This window comes from Fragaria vesca, linkage group LG5 (genome assembly GCF_000184155.1).
Source record: "Fragaria vesca subsp. vesca linkage group LG5, FraVesHawaii_1.0, whole genome shotgun sequence".
NCBI classification, from domain to species: domain Eukaryota; kingdom Viridiplantae; phylum Streptophyta; class Magnoliopsida; order Rosales; family Rosaceae; genus Fragaria; species Fragaria vesca.
Window position 1 is genome coordinate 19,261,455 of NC_020495.1, and position 18,738 is coordinate 19,280,192.

Consider the following 18,738-nt stretch of genomic DNA (forward strand, 5'->3'; position numbering starts at 1 on the left):
CCCATGAATTTATATAGGGAGTATGGACGAGTGTAAATACATACATATATTATAGAGTCTGAGAGGCTCGATTATTTTATGGGATAAAGGTTTTATCGCTTGCGGCATGCATTCGATTTTTCCTTAGAAATTAATTTGGGGAAACATAAATATTTTATTTATTAATTTATTTTTGTCCACTCACTCTAACGTTATTAAATGTTTTCCTCTGGGCCCTTCGTTTTAAATTGCCCAGTCTGCAGAGTTCGGGTTGGATCTAGTAGGAGACGAGGCATAGTCACCCGCTTTTCGGCCAGTTTTCATCAGTAGGTTACCTGTTCAACCTACTCGTGTTTTCTTGCTTCCGCTTGTGTTTAGTAGCTCTGAATACTTTAGAATTTTTGTATATTATGTGATGTTCAGAAGTGGTAAATTAAGAGTGTAATATGAAATTTTCGAGTTAGGGTTGTCCATCTGCAAGGGAGATTTTCTTAATCTTTTTAGTAAATTTTCCTTGAAGGTGGTCCCCGCACGACTTACTCTGGGTTTCAGGATGAAATTCGGGGTGGGTCGTGTCAGAAATGATCCAAACTAGCTAGTTGACATTTGTCAACCTGCATTTACGTATTTGAATCGATAAATAAAAGTTTATTTTAGAGTTTTTTTTTATACTAAATATCATGTTGATATTAAGCTCAAACCATAAAATGTCATTATATACCCTTCCTCTACCGCACAATTGGTAGATAAAAAGTTTGTGGTAAGACCCACAGTGACACATAGACTAGACTTAATCATTACACTTTTAGGATCGTAGAGGTAGCGGAGACCCTTCTTTGATGCTACGCCGAAGGCGCTACAAGTACATCGGGTGTGCACAAAAGGCACTAGGTTCTTAAATACAAGGAATTAAAGTAATAGATAAACTAAAACAAAGTTTGGCTGAGGCCCAACGCCGCAACCCATAAAATGATAGCCCAAAAAAGCAGGCCCAACATAGAGATCAAACCAAGGCCCAACAAGCTTGGTGTGCCATGTTCCATGAATCACCACCGCATCCGAAGCATGAAGCAACTGCTGCTTAGCCACCTCCTTGAAGCCGTATGAAACTACCATCAGCCCACGCCGTCAACTCTCGCTGCCATGACACCGTTCAAACCACACATCCCTCAATCCCTCCTTGCTTCATGATGCAGTCCTTGCTAAATGATGTTTGTTAGAATATATAGGTTTAGTTGAGAGTCCTGTTATTATTTAGGAATGTTCTTTTTATACTTATTGCACTAAAGAGGTTCCCGCATAATGTCTTCTCTCAATGTGTTCTGAAGTTTCAGTAATGATCAAGGCTTAAGGACACTAGTATTGATCCCCTTTTTTTCTAAAAAAAAATCTCTTGTATCATCGACGTGATATCTCCGGCGACTTCCCATGACGTTTCTGTCCATCGATAACTCGCATATCTCTCTCTCTCTTGCGCTCACCCCAGCACTAATGTAGGTTGATTCCAATTTTGGGTCGAAATAGAGTGACCCGTTACGCCCAAGCCCAAATGTATTTTTTTTTGTCACAATAGCCGAAACGTATTTGATTAAAGAGCGCGCTAATCTATCGTTCCCAGTTATAAATAGTCAAAACGCACACACTGAGTTCGTGTTTGGAGCTCCACAGCGAAAGACGAGCCCCTTTCTCTCTCTTCTCTCTCAGTCACAGAGCTCTCCTTCTCCAATCTCTTTCGTAGCCAGCGTTGAAATCTGTAAGTCTTCTCGGCTCTAATCGTTTCGTAATGCCTAGGGCTTCGGATTCGGCGGTCAAGAATATCAGTTCGATTTCGAATCTAGTCGCCGTTCGCTTTGTGCATTTCTCGATCGGTTTCGATTATCTTGCTCCAAAATTTGCTTAGATTCTTTTGATTTGTGCATATAAGTAGCTAATATAATGTAATTGATTCCTCCTTCATTTTGATCGCGCAATTGCTTAGTTGATTGTTTGGTTTAGCTTCGATGTGTATATTATGGTTCGAGCTTAGTGTTAGTGTGAAATCGCTACAGTTCGAGCTCAGTGTTAGTGTGAAATCGCTACTAGATCAGTTTGATTTCGAAATCACTGCCTCAAATTTAAGATTCCGTGCCTTTTATTCTCTAATGTGCTGGAATTGAATTCTGTTAAGAGTTAGGGTTTGTCTGATTTGTCATTGATTCGAATTTCATTCTGATTTTTTTTATATTGTTTGCTAGATAAGAAGGTCCTATACAGAGGCTTCTTTTATAAATAATGAAAATGTGCGTAGCGGTTAACAATTTACACTAGTTTGATGATGAAACTTGGGGTTTGTATGTTCTGCTCTTGGTTTGAAATTCATGTTTCTGATTAGGTTGTCTGTTAGGATTTGTGATGCAATTTTTTTTTTCTTTGAGCTTGTCATCATTTGTTACAGATATGAATGCTGACTGCTGACTCTAAGAAATATATCTCATGTCACTGTTTCCTCCCTAGCTAGTTGTTTCAGTTAAGCTCACGAATGGTTAGAGTTTTGTGTATGTATATATATTTTCTGGTAAACTGAAAACGGAAATCATTTCTAAAATAAGGTTATCGTTGGTGCTATGATAGCAATGAAACATTTGTAATGTAAAAGAGAAGTGATGCTTTCTTTTTGGATCCACAATGACAAGTTGCTGTCTTCATGCAGGGATTAGTAATATCTACTTGGCTGTGCAAATGGCAGAACCATCAAAGGGGAAATCATCCTCTGCTGATCAAAAGAAAAAGAAAAGTTCATTTCTAGGTAGTGTATTGGATTCCCTTATCTTTACCAAACTATATGAGTCAATTGATGCTACAAGTATGTGGAAGTAGAAGAACCTGACTTGAATTTTTCAGTAGAAATTAATAGCAGAATCTAATCCCTTGGTTCCTTTTGATAACAGATGAGGAAATTGATGACGATTTTCTCAGCTCCTGGAAATCAACGTCAGTAATGAAAGATGACGGGATGGATTTCAGCTTCAATACAGGAGCCATAAGCAAGAAAAAAGTGTTTGACTTTGATAAGCTGTAAGTGCTACAAATTCTTCTGTTTAACAAAACATACAGAACCATCGTACTTTCATTTAATTGTTGAAGTGAGAGTTGCTTTCATTTCTTCTGTTGTGTAGTTTTTTTTGGTGTATTTGGTTTAATCCTTGAAAGTCTGCTTTTAAAAGGGGGATACAAATTTGGTACTCAAAAGTGCTTTCTGCAAATTTTTGATATTTCCCCGTGCTACGTACATGTGTGTGAGTTCCAGACAATACTTACGGTCTAGTTATTCAGGGATATGGATTTCAATCTAGATGGTGACTTCAACAAGATATCATCTTTCAAAATGGACATGTCTGATTTTGACTTCTCAAGCCCTCCCAAAAAAGATGCAAAAACCAAGGAAGTTGACATGTCTGACCTCGATTTATCAAGCCCTCCCAAAAAAGCTGCAAAAACCAAGGCAGTTGACATGTCAGACCTTGATTTATCAAGCCCTCCCAAAAAAGCTGCAAAAACCAAGGAAAGATCTGAAGAAGAACCTTCCAGAGGAAGCCGTCAAGGGAAACAAGACCATTTTAAATTCTCTTTTGATTTCAATGAGTAAGCTTTGGATCTTCCTACTTGTAGTTATTTTAAGTTAAATGTTATATACTCTGAATTCACAACAAGTTACCTGACCTATTTCTTCTTGTTAATAGATTAGATAGTTTTGATCTCGATTCAACTTTGTCGAGAAGAGAAAAGAGTTCTAAGAACGAAGATGGCATCAAAGAGGTTATCTCTGATGGAGCTGGGCGTGAAGGCTCTGAAGTTGATCTAGCTGAAGGAATTAGTACACTTGATGGTGAATCTGAGACAGTGGCCACATCAAAGATTGATCCTGTGTTAGTTGATCAAGGGAATACTATTTCTATGAAGGATTGTGCATCAAAGACTGAGAGCTCTGGAAATTTTGAATTGCCACCTGATCCAAGATGTCAAGAAAATATAACGTATAACAGCAAAGAAGTATCAAATCAAGAAAGTCACTTACCTGAGAAGGTGGTGTCCATAGAACCATATGCTGAACAGACAATACATGATTTGCCTACTGAACTTGTTAGTGGAGTTGATTCTAATGCGGATGCTGGTGTAGACAGAACGAATGGTGGCTGTCCTCAGATAAAAAAAGTAAATACAATTTCAGGTGGAAAAGAGGCTGCTAATGACAAAATGTTGGTAGAAGATGGTGCTAATAATGAAGAGTTGCCTTTTAAAAGATCATCTCCATTAGATATTGGTAGGCTGGGGAGCAGTAATGGTGATAGGAGCATGTCAGACTGTGATACTTTGATAGGAAATGCTGAACCAGCTAAAGGTGATTTAGATAATGGAGAGACTTTGGCTACAGTGGTCTCCAGGAAGACACCACATGACATCAACAGTATCAAGGGAACTGAAAATTCAAACTTAAAGCTTCCTTTGTCCACACAGGCTAGGTTAGAGAAATCACAGAACCTTTACCAGTTGCACCATCTTTATTTTTTTCCTGATATTTAAGCCAATTATACTTTGATTTGAACTATGAAGACTAAAAGTAAAATTGAATTCTTAGTTTTTCATATCCAGGTAATGATTGTATAGATCATTCCATTTATCAGTTAATATGTGTTGAACTATGTATCTTTCTTTAAATACTTATGACGAAGAAATGCATTGAGCAAGTATGTTCATGAATTGTGTAGAGAACTTTGAATTGATCATCATCAAAGCATAATTTATATTTTTCCAACTTTTGTTGATACAGTAAATCCACAGTTGAAAAAGTTGCGTTGAGAAAGGAAAGTGGAGCTGGAGCATTCTGCTCGAAGATTTCTAAGAGATTGGAAGACACTGGACCTCACTTGCGTCAGTCGTCATTAATAGGAGCAAACTCTCTCTCGTCTGGAAACAACAAAGTTGGTTCCATGTATCTAAGCCCTGCAATTGAGAAAAGGTGAGTGAGCTCTCCCATAACAATTGCAATAGTTGGCATTTAAGCTATTAACTGTTCCAATTACCTTGGACAGGGTGACTGTTAATGCTAATGATGCACAACATGGAAGCAAATTGCTCACTACCCGGGTGTTAGTCGATAAGGAAACAAAAGTCAGACCTGCCATACCTGGAAGGTAAATTGTTAAAATAAGAATAAAAATTAATAGTATATCAGTTGAGCTTGAGGTCCAGTATTCCCATTAATCTTATATAAGAAAAATATTCTGGAAAGTCTAAACTTTGACATTCTATGGAGTGTGAGTTACACAGAAAGGTGGTGTCATTTTAACCATTATAAACTAAAATGAATTAATGCTCACTGTGTCCTTGTGATCATCAACAGGGAGAGCTCTGATTCTGATGGTAAAGCAAACGAGACCAAACTAGTTGGGGATCCGCAGCAGTGTGACAAAGAAGTAACAGAAACGGAACCTTTTGTAGGAAGTGAGCAGAGACAAAATATTAAAGATCTCAGGTGAGGCATCTCAATATGATCCTCTTCCATCTTACAATTTGTTGTTACTGTTTGCAATTGAACTTCTGTAGCTCTTTGTTCCCAATATGATGTATGACCAGGGCTTTTATTATTATCGCAAAGAAGTGGAAACCGAGTCTCCATTAACAGTTTGACAATTTATTTTAAGACATATTTTCTTTTGTTTTCCACCTACTTCTATGTTCATTCAATATTATTGAACCATAATTTCTTTCAGACGGATATGATACTGCCATTCTTATTCTTAAATTTTGTTATTGAAAACGGGACTTTTGAATGATGTTATCATTGAAGTATTTGACTGTCTTCATCTTATTCAGGCACAAGACAATTTACTTTATTTTATTATGTGTACTGCAACATAATTGTCCACAGAATCTTCAAGGGAAACATCTGATTGGTGATATAAGCTTTCTGGTCACGTGTTAATTTCTTGCAGGATTCAAGTGAGTTCTTCCAGCTCAACTGATAAGACAAGGATCATGCTCCCAAGTGTGGAGCCATTAAGGAACTCCAAGATCATTACTGCTGAAGTGAAGAAACATTGTCCTGACAAAACTGCACAGAAGAAATCCGACATCTCATCCTGGTAAATATCCAAGTATGATGCTTTTATCATTGTTTCTGTTTTTCAGTTACTCTGTAGAAATGTTCTGATTGTCATTTTGAATTTTAATGATATCTATATCAGGAATATTGGTGGCAATAAACATTCTTTGATTGCTGCACCTCAAAAAGAAGTTAAAACTCAAAGGAGTTCAGATCAAAACAAGAAGCCGCATCACAATGTGGAAATGGAAACTAGGCAGATTGTTGATGGCAGGGAGAAAATGCCACAAATTCTTCCCCTGAAACGAAAAGCATTTGAGGTCGTTTATTCTTCAAACCCATATGTTTAATTTAGGTTATTGTCTTCAGATATATGACCATAATTTAAATTTCAAATTGGAGCTTTAACCTATTCTGTCCAAAAGCTTTATGAATTTTTTGTTGCTTTTTTTTGAAATTTCTTATGCAAAGATAATTTTGCAGGGATTGAGTCCAGGTTTAGCATCCTTGAAGCCTCTAAAACGCCTCTCTCTGTCACCAAGAGAAACCAGGTTGTCTTCTACTTGTACATATATTGGCAAACTACTTTTGTAATCTCAATAGCTGTAGAAAGATATATTTCTACTTATGTAGCAGTTATTGCTGACTTATCACATTATTTATCCCAAAACACATGCAGAAATTCCACAGAACCTTCAAAAGGAACTGTTGAACAGGTTAAATCTCAATTTTTTTGTTCAGTTAGTGTTTCATATTGACTGCTAAATGTATACAAGTAACATAAGTTGAAGCCTTAAACTGTTTGATACAATCTTCTTTATGTTTTGGGTAGGTTTGCCTTCATGAGAACCATTCGGAGATCAAGACTAAGAGCTCAAGCTGTAGACTTGGTAGCATGGTGAATGTGATGGAACTTGAACTTCCTTCAGCAATGGAAACTGATGAAAATGTTGAAAAGGCTGAAGCATATACCAAAGAGCTTGAAGATGTGAGTAAACTATTACATCTTGTGCACTATCTTGCTTTTGCAATATAAACAAAGGATTCAAACACTCGACAGTAACTTCAGTTATCTTATAGAAACGATCAGGATTGCATGGTATCATCTTCTTAACCTAATGGGAAAGGGCAACTTAAAGCTTTATATTCTTGCTGTTAAGTTCTAAAAAGGCATCGCAAGTTTCTAATATAAACATAATATATATATATATAGGAGCATGTAGATTCCCATGAACATAACCTAGGTCAGTTAAGAATCAAATGTTGGTACCTCATTGGTAAGGGTAAGGTACTGGAAATGATGGATAATACATACACCTAGGTAGGAGAGGAGAATTGATAAAGGGAATAGACATGATGATAAACATCATACTGAGAACTGAAGAATTCCGTACAGGTACAACTCTTATTTGAATACATTGATCAAATGTTTAATAGGTGACAGTCTCACAGACTAGTCAACCACATTTTATATTACAGTTGAGTTTAGTTATGTCATTTAAAGGAATATTGATCAAATCTATTATTTGTATGAAATGATATGGGGAGAAAATATAAGCATCTATAGATATCCTCTTTCCAAACTTTTAAGGATCTGCAGTTTTGTATGGTATCATTCTGAATGTTTATGCAGCGGTGATTAATCCAGTATATAGTACTGTAACACAGTAACTAATGATGTGCTAAAATGGTCTCTCATTCTCTCCCTTGCAGATATGCAATATGCTGAAAAAGAAACATGAGGAAGCCAAAGAACTGCTTGTAAGAGCTGTTGTGAACAACAATAATCTACTGATGCTTAACCATCCCATCTATGAAGCCAAGATATCCTTTAAGTTTTCTTTGCTGTTTCTGTGTTGTCTTTTTGTCTGCCATTTTGGTATAAAAATAAAGATGCACATTCCTTCACAAATGAGAACATTCATAAAGTTCAGAAATTTGCTGCGAAACTGGCATCCAAGGAGCTTCAAGTATGTTGAAGAGGACCACCAGCGGGATCACATAAAGGTATTTTCCTTATGCATGATTATATTTGGTTTCATTATTTTCTTAAGACTTAAAACTGCTTCTCAAAACTTTGATTCTAACAAGTCATTTGAATCTGAGGGACAGGTATCATGTTTCCTGGTTTCGTCGGGACAAAGCTGTTCTTATGAAGAATCCAGCCAAGGTTAGCAGAAACTCAATGGGGAGGCTTCACATGGATTAGTTATAAGCAAACTCGTTCCCACAATTTCTTCTCTTAAGTCGAACTGTTGGAACCTGCACGATAACATTCCTGGCTGAAAGTAATGACAGTGGTTAGTAGCATCCTCTTTATTCTAGACATTCTAGTTGTGCTCTCTGTTCATGTTTTCCCATGCTCTTTTGATTTACTCTGTTGTTACTATTTAGGACTTAGTTCACAAATCAGGTCTCACCAGATTCTGTTAAATCAGCCCTTGAATCAGGGCCGGATACTCTTTAAGACTGCAAATTTAAATAGAAATACCACTTTATCTTGATGTGTTGTGGATTCTGTTTCATATGGATGATGCAAAGCCTCATATGATTAAATTTGTTTCAAGGTACTTACTGACTATCGTGGACATGAAAGATGTAATAAAAAGATTAATCACTAGGAGATCACCTACATATGAAGGCTACATGAAGGAGTTGAAACAATACATGATAGGTGGGAGCAATGCTTTGCAGTATTGCCTGAAAGGTGTTCTTTTAAAGTTTTAGAATAGGGAACTCCTAGCCTCCTATTGAAACCCCTCAGTGACCTTACTCAGTATAATCAGAGACAGGTGCGTGATGGGAATATATGACAGCCCATTTGCATCAGTCCTTTGTTTGCTTCTGTTAATCGCTATTAGTAAGAAGCTGTTAGATATTCCTGATCAGTCCTTGCGAGTGAATAAAGAGGTAAAATCTTCATACCTGTAACTTATGTAGGACCAAATTATGCGCCAAAATCATTCTGCTAGATCAGTTATTTATTCCAAATTCAGCAGTGGGAGGATATTGATGCCGATTTCTATATTCTGGAGTTCAGATTACCTTAACGAGTTCATGATAATCTAACAGAAAAAATGTTTATAAATCCAACAAAAGTTTACCCAATCCGGATGAAAATCACAAAAGAGCCCCAACAGTTACAATAGTATTTGTAACTTATTACTTCTACTTGGGAGGAAAACTGAAAAGCTATCTATATGAGCTTTTACCAAGACAGGGAAGAGAAATACAAAGTTTTGTATTGTAGAGTATAAGTACACATAAAAATCAATTGCATAAGATGTTAAGTTTATCTAATCCAAGACACCGATCTTCCGGCAGTTTTCAATTGCATCGGCAATAGTTTCCTCAAATGGTCTGTAACTCCAACCCAACTTCTGCAGTTTTTCCGAACTCACTTTCTCTTCTTCTTCCTCTGTGTGACTAAGCCTGCCAGTTACAACGTGTAAGGTTTAACATATCATCTCAGTAGTAATCCACCAAATAAACGAAAACTGATCGCCATATAACAGTGAAGATTAGGACTCTAATCTTGTGGTTATGTCTAAAATACATTGTGTAGTTTTAGAATTCTGTTTTACTATATCTTTGATCTTTCTAATACTACACATTAAATTCATAAAGTGAAATCCTGAAAGTCTAAAACGCATTTGAACCTGTACACAGAATCATACTATTTCGACAAACAGACCACTCAGATATGTAAACATTGCTGGTTTAGACATAGATAGAAGTACTTACTTGTCGGAATAGTTGTAGGTGGGATATGAAATCTTAATGTATTTCTCCACAACTTCCTCCACCCCCATTGCATGTGATGTGCATATGTATCTTTCTCCAGCGTCAGCTTTCTTATATGCAAGAAGCAGTGCTTCAGCTAAATCACGAACATCCACCACAGTCCAATAATTGTATCCCAACGAACCAAACCCACCTTTCATTGTCACAAACATATTTCACAATCAGTGAACTAATTTCGTATACTCTTGCTAGACAGTTCGACAATATGTAGATCGATCAATAGTTCAACAATTAAGTCTTGGACAATAAAGTTTATTCTACATTCAAGAATAAAATTCATATATAGTACCTTTGAGACCCATGGGCACGAGCCAGCTACTGGAAATTAGGGTGGATTGCAAAACTGGCCCCAAAATGGCAGAAGAACAAACAGTAACAACCTCAAGTCCAGTTGTTCTTCCAAACTCCAGAGCCTCCCTCTCTGCTTGTGTTTTCGAAACATAATACCATTTCTTAGAAGTTTTCATACTAGTGGTTTTTATATATTCAGTATCAGACCAACAGCTCTCGTCCTTGACTTGATCCTTGGGCCAGTTCGGGTTCATCACAACAGCAGCTGTAGAGGACACAAGCACAACTCTCTTCACCTTGGCCTCTAAGCAAGCTTTCAGCACATTAAGTGTTCCCCTCACAGCTGGTTCAAGTACTTCTGCTTCGGGGTCTTTTACCTCGGTTGTAGGTACAGGACTGGCCACATGGAACACACCGCTGCATCCCGAAATCGCGGAGCATAGTGAATCATAGTCCAGCAAATCTGCCTTGAACAGTTTCAGATTCTCTGATGCTTTCTCAAGCTTGTTCAAGTGCTCATACTTGCTATCACCTGCTTGCACAATTACATATACTTTGAGATCCATATATACATTTGTAAAGAAAATTCACTAAACAACGTACATCACATCATTGTCTTTTTCAAGGACATTTCATCGATCACTATAGCCTGATCTCAGCTAGTAAACGTTTAAACGGAGAGATTACAGATGATGAGTATGATAGGGGAATACAAAGAATGAAGCTTGACCTGGTTGTCTGACGGTTCCATGGACAATATAGCCCCGAGAGAGAAGAAGCTTGACGACCCAGGAGGCAGCAAATCCTCCAGCTCCTGTTACGCACACTTTTTCATTCTCACCCTCCATTTTATGTGTCTATGTCTCACTTCACTCACTCTCACTTTCTTTCTTTCTTTCTTTCTTTCTTTCTTCCATAGATATAGTAATATAGCTCCACACTGAGTTCAACATTTCATGAACAGACATAGCCTCCCCTCTAATTTATCTTTTAGTTGACTATTACTTTCAATACTTTGATTTTCCGAGTTACCAGAACGTGGTAAGATCCCAAATCCACAAAGGGTCATTGACATGTTCGAGAAATCAAAATTAGGCAGCTCAAATTATTGAAAATGCATACGCATAAAATGAGTTAAACAAGCAAAGAAAACAAGGACACCATGACATAAAATATTGAGAGAATAGACTCACAGATTAGTTTAACTACTAGTCTCACTGACTGTTCGTCTTCCAGAAGGAAAGAAGTGGATTTTTTTTCCCTACCGACAAGGATAGAAATGGTTTAAGTCCAGGCGTTGGTCATTACCCTCCACTGACCATCGAATAATTTTGATTTGAGAGCAACAGCAGAACCATTTTGGTCATCCATTGTGTGCTGTTGATAGTCCTGCCCTGTTTAATTATCTATCTACAATTCTACATAAAGCAATCCACATTGTCAGCCAAAGCAGGTGTGAGATAACATAACTATCCTTAGATCATAGGTTAATTAGTTAATTTTCTTTTGGATGAAAGATCATAGGTTAATTTAAGATATATAGATAACACACTAACTTTTAATAAAATATTGTCTTCTTTTGTCATTTTTATTATGACAAATCAACACTTAAAGAGTGAACAAAGAGGTGCTAACAGCCATGAAGGGAAAAAAAAAAAAAGGAAGATAAAGATCTTCACGTGCCAATACAAGAAAATTAAATCTCGCCAAAAAAAAAAAAAAAAAAAACAAGAAAATTAAACACTCGGAAGATATGGATCAAAAGCTTTGGTCTAATTTTCGTTGCCCATTTGCCTTTGAACGCTCAATGGTCTAGGATTGGATCAACAAAAAGACTCATTATTGACGTAGCCATGAAACTCCTTGGTGAGTTATGCATGGGATGTAACCTTCTTTTCACGTTAATGGATTCACATCCCCAGGACATAAAAAACAAAAATAAATAAGGATACGACAACACGGTCTTCCATCGAGCAAACTCACAACTTCTCTCACTTATAAATTCTCTCACTTATAAATGTAAGACGTCTTAGTATTAAGAAAAAAAAGCGACACTTAAGACACTAAAGCAACTGGTAGTAGACACTTATATACTCTTTGGCTCGGGTTTCACCAAATCTAATTGGCATTGCAACAGCCCATGCCAAACGTTTCCTCTTTTGGTTATTGATTCGAATGATGCAGCCAGGCAAAACATAACTCTGCAATGTATCAATCCAATAGTCCAGCTTCTCGGTAGCTTTCAACAGAGTCAATGAGAGTATCGTCCAATGGCCGGTAACCCCACCCAAGCCTTTGCAGTTTCTCTGAGGTGACCTGTTTCTCTTCACCTACTTCAACAAAGCTGCCAACAAACATTTCCATAGTCAAATTATAAAACACAGCAAACCACAATAACAAGAATTCATGAACATTTAGTGTGCTGATGAATCAAGTATTACTGGAGACCCTTACTTCTTAGGATAATTGTAATTAGGATAAAGGCGCCTCAGCTTCTCAACTAGATCCCTGTTCTTAACGCTATGGGACATGCATATGTATCTTCCTTCAGCCTTCGGCTTCTCATATGCCATAAGAAGTGCTTCAGCTAAATCCCGCACGTCAACTATCTTCCGGGGCCTGTTTTCCAGTGACTCCTTCCCTTCTGCACGGGAACATTGTTAAAGGCAGTTAATACACACACACACACACTATGAGAAATAGACAAGGTCTATGCGGTCATGAATGGGGCAACACCTAGATTTAGCTCCATAGAAACCAACATGTAGACAAACAAATGGAAACTAGCACAAACTACACTGGAAACTACCAACTAGATGTTTGTCTATATGTATGAAGAGAGATGCAACATCACTGAATGTAGTGGCATTATGGCAAAAGTAGTACCCTTCAAAAGCTTGATGAGGATCAAGGTACTTGCATTTACAGTCGACTGCAGAATTGGGCCAAATATAAGTGTAGGACAAACAGTCACAAGATCAATCCCTGTTGTATTTGCAAACTGCAGAGCCTCATATTCTGCTTCAGTTTTTGAGAGGCAATACCAGTTCTGGCAAAACCAAGAACACACAGACGTAAATTTCTTGTGTTAGAGTGCACATACCGTATGTTAATATAAAAGATAGTTTGTCAGTATAACGACGGAATATAATTTCTGGAGTAAACTAGTCAAGGGACTAATGGCCTGTTTAGTTTATGGCTACATGATTCTAAGAAACGAAAAAGGTACTATATAACACTAAGGACAAAATGTTGCAAATTTGCACCAGCTGAGTTGTAACTAAATGAAAACATCCAAATACATATTTTACATGAACCTGAAACGGAATTGCATTGATTAGTTGACAACAGATTAGATTTTACAATTTCGATGACACGACTTTAGCATTTGGAAGAAGTTGAGAAATATGACTGCAAAATGTGGAATTTGAGTTCATATAGGTTAGTGAATCAAAAATATTCCCACTTTGGGTTATTTCATTCTTCTTTTAATGAGCATCATTCCTATTGATCCAGGATTTATCAATATCTCTGAAAACAACATAACATTCACTTTCTTATTCCTATTGTCTTGTTAGTTCTTCAGGAACAAAAAACTAATAGAAGTGTTCTTGGTATCCTCACCAAAGAATCAACACTCAACAGATCCTAACTTCTAAAAGGAAGTTGTGTGCATGTGTCTATTTCATGGTTTTACCACACACTGCAACTATCATTTAGACTGAGTTTATTGTACGATATAAATTTTGTCAACAAATACCTCAGTATTTCTGCAGTATTCCTTATCAGACCAACAAGTCTCATCTAACACTTGACCTTCTGCCCATGTAGGATTCACAGAGACAGCAGCAACAGAAGACACAAAAACAACGCGCTTGACTTTTGCTTCAAGAGATGCTTTAAGTACATTAAGTGTCCCCTTAACAGCAGGTTCAATTATCTCTACCTGCACAATAGATACACCAAATATTGGGGAAAACTATCATTAGGTAAGTCTATCTTAGAACATTAAGTTGTATAAACCCAAGTGTTCTTTGAGTACTGAATAGTGATGGGAGTTGCACACAATTTGACACCCTTTAATTAGATGCTTCAATCATTTACTTTATTGCTAATAACCATTCTTATATATGCAACTGACCGTATGATTGATGAAATAACTTGGGAAGATTACGATTGAGCATGTTGGCTATTTTTTTTTTTTTGTAAACAAGCATGTCGGCTATTGCAAGTACTAATATTAAAGAATAATTAGACACACTTGCCTCAGGATTCGGCACACTGCCGGGGGGAACTGGACTGGCAACATGAAACACTCCATCACATCCTTCAATTGCCGTGCGAAGGGAGTCATAATTCAATAAGTCCGCCTTGAACAGTTTCAGGTTCTCAGATGCCTTGTCAAGTTTTTTCAAATGAGAGTACTTTGCATCCGCTACATGCAAAAAACAGTAATATCAAAACTTTTGCAATACAGCCACATATCCATGATTCCTTGCTAGCCAGTCTCTAATGAAATGAATCACCATATCTAATGATGTATAGTTGTTTACTTAACAATACTACATTAGTCATTATTCACATTACAGACTCGTACACTCAAAAGGCAATAACAACCCAAATTGAATGAAAAAAAAAAAACAGAATAAAAGCTTGGAATTTAAAACTGGGGACACAACAAATTGATCGAGTTTTTGTGAACTGAACACAAAAAAAGAAGAAGTAATATTCCGATTAGTACACGCGAGAGAGATCATGCAGATAATGGAAATGAAAAGCGGGGATGAATGGAACGGTATATACAGAGACGATAACAGAATATAATTTCTGAAAGAGTGTATTAGAGAGAGAAGGGGGACGTACTGGGTTCTCTGATGGTTCCGTGGACTATGCAGTTCTTGGAGAGAAGAAGCTTAACGACCCAGGAGCCAACGAAGCCTCCAGCACCTGTAACACAAAACCTTCCGTTCTGAAGTGCCATTTTAGTTGGAAGAGCTCTCTTTGGGGGGTCTCAACTCTCAACTGAGATTTCTGATGCAGAAATGATGAGATGGTGTGGGGTTGTTTTATATATGCAATTGCAAACCATCTGTGCTCGGCCAAAGCGGTGACAGCAGTCTCTTTTCTTTCTTTGAACTAGAAACGTCCACGATCCACTTACCCATGTTGAGGAAATTCTGCTATATACCAGGTTTTTATAACGGTAACGACCATGCTTATCTTTTCTGTATAGAAGTGGGGAAACGTAGTTTTCTCCTTTTTATTGTTTTTACTATTTGTGGTTTATTCTTCTTAACATAAGGTATTGGGCAAGAAAATCAGGAATTGCATGTCTAAGTTGATTGAAATCATCAAGGATCATTTGGACGCTCACATTTGTGGTACATGTACATATTGTTCGTGATGATGATCTCGCTATTTCAGACTTACCACTACAGAACTATAATCTTAGCTATGTTCTGTTTTCCGGCGCACATTCGTTTACATATACAATAATTTTCGGATAATTTTCTCATTTGCTTTTGTATTTTACTTTGCTGACCCTCATTGATATTTTCTACCTCAGGAATTCTCTTATCACTGTCATGGGCACAATCGGAAGTTCCATTTGTTTGGGGAAGCTTTGACACCAAAGCCTACGCCTCGAAATTCCCCAACCTCTTCTTCTGTCCCTCCCTCCCTTCAAACCTCAGCAGTAACTTACTTCTCTTCTCTTCTCCTTCAGCTCCCCCAACAATTGTTATTCTTTTCAAAATTGCTTCTTCTCCAATTGGCTCCCAGAACTAATCCCAGGTGAGCTCTCAGCATTGATCTCTGATCTTCAGTCTCTCTTTCATCATTCAGGGTTTACTTTTATTCCTATTTCCTTCAACTTGAATGTGAACAAGAGGTTCCGTGGTCTTGTTTCTTAATAATTTAATCTCTTGGTAATGATATAGTTCAATCTTGTTGGTCAAAGGTTTCATATTTTGTTCTTATCAAGAGCCTTGCTGCATGCATTTCTTGGCTCATGTTCCTGTGCTTAGTCCTGGCATTCTCTAATTCTGAAATGTGGATTATATTCATACTAAACCCATTAAGAGAAATCGTTAAACTAGTATGATAATTGAATCATTAGTTCATGTATGAAATGTTGGTGGGTTTACAATTCTAGGTGACTCTCAGTACTGTTGTTGCTGTTGAAGAATAAGCTATAAATCATGGACTTGCAGCAAAAAGATGACCCTCCTAAATCCTCAGTTAAAGAAGCAATGACTGTGTGTCAGCATTTTCTGTTGAATTTCATCATGGGAAATTACTTGGGTCCTGATATCAAGTTTGATAAGGTAAGATACTCGGCATATCAAAGATTAGCGGAAGGTTCCCCTCCGTATGAGTCGAGAGATTTGGGTGCTTCATATGTTAGTGTGTCTCTGTTGGAGAGTCTATATTACTATATCCTGAGAAATGCTCAACCTAGCCTGGTTCTGAGACCACATATGTTGCATAAGTATTTGAAGGGCAGCCTACCTTTGTCGAGTCCGCAGTTCCTGGATATTTTCCCTTTGAATCTTCATCAACAGATATGGTATCCGGAAAGCTTCAGAATTGTTAAGGGGATTGTGATTATTGATGATCCTGTTACCTCATATATGAAAGAAGGTGATCTAGAAAAGTTCAAATCTTTGTGTGGTTTGAATAGCCTGAAAATTGATATAGATGAGTCTAGAAAATATCAACATGAGTATCAGAATGGCAGGAAAAATGAGCACAATTTCTGTAAGGACAGTGATGAGGCAGGATATGTTTCCAATGGAAATGGTAATTCAACTGATAGGTTTCAACAAAAGTATAAAAGGAGGTGCCACTCTCGTCCTCCATCAGTTCCAGTAATTCCCCTGGTTGTTACTTCATCAGAAGGCACAAAACATTGTGGAAAAGATGAACCTTCATGGAGTACCTGCAAACCAGAAGGACCGCTAATCATGCCCCATCTGTCTGTTCCTAGAATGGAAGCATCTGTTTCAGATCCATCTATTGTTTTGTCTGGGACGGTCAAGAGAGGGGTTGTAGGACCACCAATTGGTGCTGTGGACATTGGGATTAGCAAGGTGGCATATTATTTCCGGGTATCTCTACCAGGAATCAGGAAGGATTTTTGTATGTTTCTCTCACTTGCTCTCTTTTTTTTTATTTTATTTTATTTTATTTTTTTTTCAATTTCCTGGTGCTAATACTGAAATCCTTTTAATTGGGTGTTTACCTGGTGTTTTCAAATTTACTACACCTCCTCTACCTTCAATTGGGAAAAAGATATTTATGGCTTTAAGTAGACTCAGTTAAGCTGCAGATATTCTGAATAAGCTGGAGATAACATTGGCGTTGCACTAAATAGTAATAAGCATGTATATTCTAGGTAAGGATCGACCATTCTTCTCAGAAGGTAAACAGAGTAAAAAGGAGAAATACAAACTCTTTATCCATTATGGGTCTAGTGGTTATTGGGAAATGAGCTTGTAACTTGCCCAAGTGCCTAAGTTAGACAGAAGAGTAGCACTCTACATGCTAGGCACAAATGATATGTTATGTGTTCTTATTTGTTAATGTTCTCTTGACGAAATGCTTGGGATCATAATTTACACATTTAAATTGATGCTTTTTGTGTGGCAACAGGTCAATTTAGTTGTGAGATCGAACCCAATGGGAAGGTTCATCTTGAAGGCTTCACAAGTGGTGGGAACCCCATAAAGAAACGGTCACGTGTTTTCCAAATGAAAGTGCAGCAAGTGTGCCCTCCTGGACCATTCACACTCTCCTTCAGTCTTCCGGGACCTGTTGATCCAAGGCTCTTTGCACCTAACTTTGGATCAGATGGCATCTTTGAAGGAGTAATTCTAAAAGAGGAGTGATATCTGATGCTCAGTCTCATTCTTAAGGTAGCAAGAGTTGACAAAAAGGTTAGGATCTTCTTACTAGACTAAACTTTCAACATTTTTCTGCTAGCATGTGAATAGTGTAGAAAAAAATTGGTTGCTGAAGTTAGTGTGAGATACTTACTGCAAAATGCATGCTGCGTTCTCTTCCTTATTCTCATCTAGACATGCATGCATCCAGTTACATCAACATCAGGCATGACTTGTAGAATTTTAGCGGGGCAGTACTGCTGTGTATGTGCCGATAAAAACTAATAGAAACCCTATGTTCATATATCATAAGCTTACTGTTTAAACATGAGGAAGGAATGAGGTTAACCTGGAAGTGCATTTATTCTCTGGCTTTAGTACAAGCAACTTATCATTTCTTGTTATGTGTCAACTGCCAATTTTTAACAAGCACCGTTTGATAAATCAGGTTCTAGGTTGATCTGCTTATGTAAATTAACAAACTTCAAAATTATAGTTTTGTGGCAATTATGGTGTGCTACTGTTGGGGAAAAGGTGTGCTTGTAGAAGAATTAGCTTGAAATGTAGGAAATGGTGATTGAGCTTAGGGTAGGGTACCCCTTCTGTTAATCTTCGAGCTGCTTTCTTAACCTCTAATGCCTCTGAGACCCAGGTTGAGGGAGTTAATGGAGGCATGTTTATGGGATGTTTAGGGGATGT

The 18,738-nt window shown here is 37.4% G+C and overlaps 4 protein-coding genes across 4 annotated transcripts; 2 read left to right on the plus strand and 2 right to left on the minus strand.

The window, feature by feature from the left end:
* The first annotated feature begins 2,643 nt into the window (after nt 1-2,643).
* Nucleotides 2,644-8,218, plus strand: LOC101303524. Its single transcript, XM_004301570.1, has 15 exons — nt 2,644-2,821; nt 2,907-3,033; nt 3,292-3,600; nt 3,699-4,478; nt 4,787-4,975; nt 5,049-5,150; nt 5,360-5,491; nt 5,952-6,101; nt 6,204-6,381; nt 6,545-6,612; nt 6,741-6,777; nt 6,894-7,049; nt 7,775-7,885; nt 7,981-8,068; nt 8,174-8,218. The coding sequence occupies exons 1-14, from the start codon at nt 2,644-2,646 to the stop codon at nt 8,038-8,040; spliced, it is 2,577 nt and encodes an 858-aa protein (XP_004301618.1). The 3' UTR covers nt 8,041-8,068; nt 8,174-8,218.
* An 829-nt stretch (nt 8,219-9,047) lies between these two features.
* LOC101290955 (cinnamoyl-CoA reductase 2-like) lies at nt 9,048-11,095 on the minus strand. Its single transcript, XM_004300058.1, has 4 exons — nt 10,887-11,095; nt 10,155-10,688; nt 9,806-9,998; nt 9,048-9,493 (listed from the first exon to the last, which is right to left on the minus strand). The coding sequence occupies exons 1-4, from the start codon at nt 11,002-11,004 to the stop codon at nt 9,358-9,360; spliced, it is 981 nt and encodes a 326-aa protein (XP_004300106.1). The 5' UTR covers nt 11,005-11,095; the 3' UTR covers nt 9,048-9,357.
* Nucleotides 11,096-12,125: 1,030 nt separating this feature from the next.
* On the minus strand, nt 12,126-15,192 carry LOC101315149 (cinnamoyl-CoA reductase 2-like). Its single transcript, XM_004300056.1, has 6 exons — nt 15,020-15,192; nt 14,422-14,591; nt 13,917-14,102; nt 13,043-13,205; nt 12,611-12,800; nt 12,126-12,500 (listed from the first exon to the last, which is right to left on the minus strand). The coding sequence occupies exons 1-6, from the start codon at nt 15,135-15,137 to the stop codon at nt 12,368-12,370; spliced, it is 960 nt and encodes a 319-aa protein (XP_004300104.1). The 5' UTR covers nt 15,138-15,192; the 3' UTR covers nt 12,126-12,367.
* A 668-nt stretch (nt 15,193-15,860) lies between these two features.
* On the plus strand, nt 15,861-18,249 carry LOC101291244. The gene is made up of 3 exons (XM_004300059.1): nt 15,861-15,949; nt 16,311-17,296; nt 17,810-18,249. The coding sequence occupies exons 2-3, from the start codon at nt 16,357-16,359 to the stop codon at nt 18,043-18,045; spliced, it is 1,176 nt and encodes a 391-aa protein (XP_004300107.1). The 5' UTR covers nt 15,861-15,949; nt 16,311-16,356; the 3' UTR covers nt 18,046-18,249.
* The last annotated feature ends 489 nt before the right edge of the window (nt 18,250-18,738 follow it).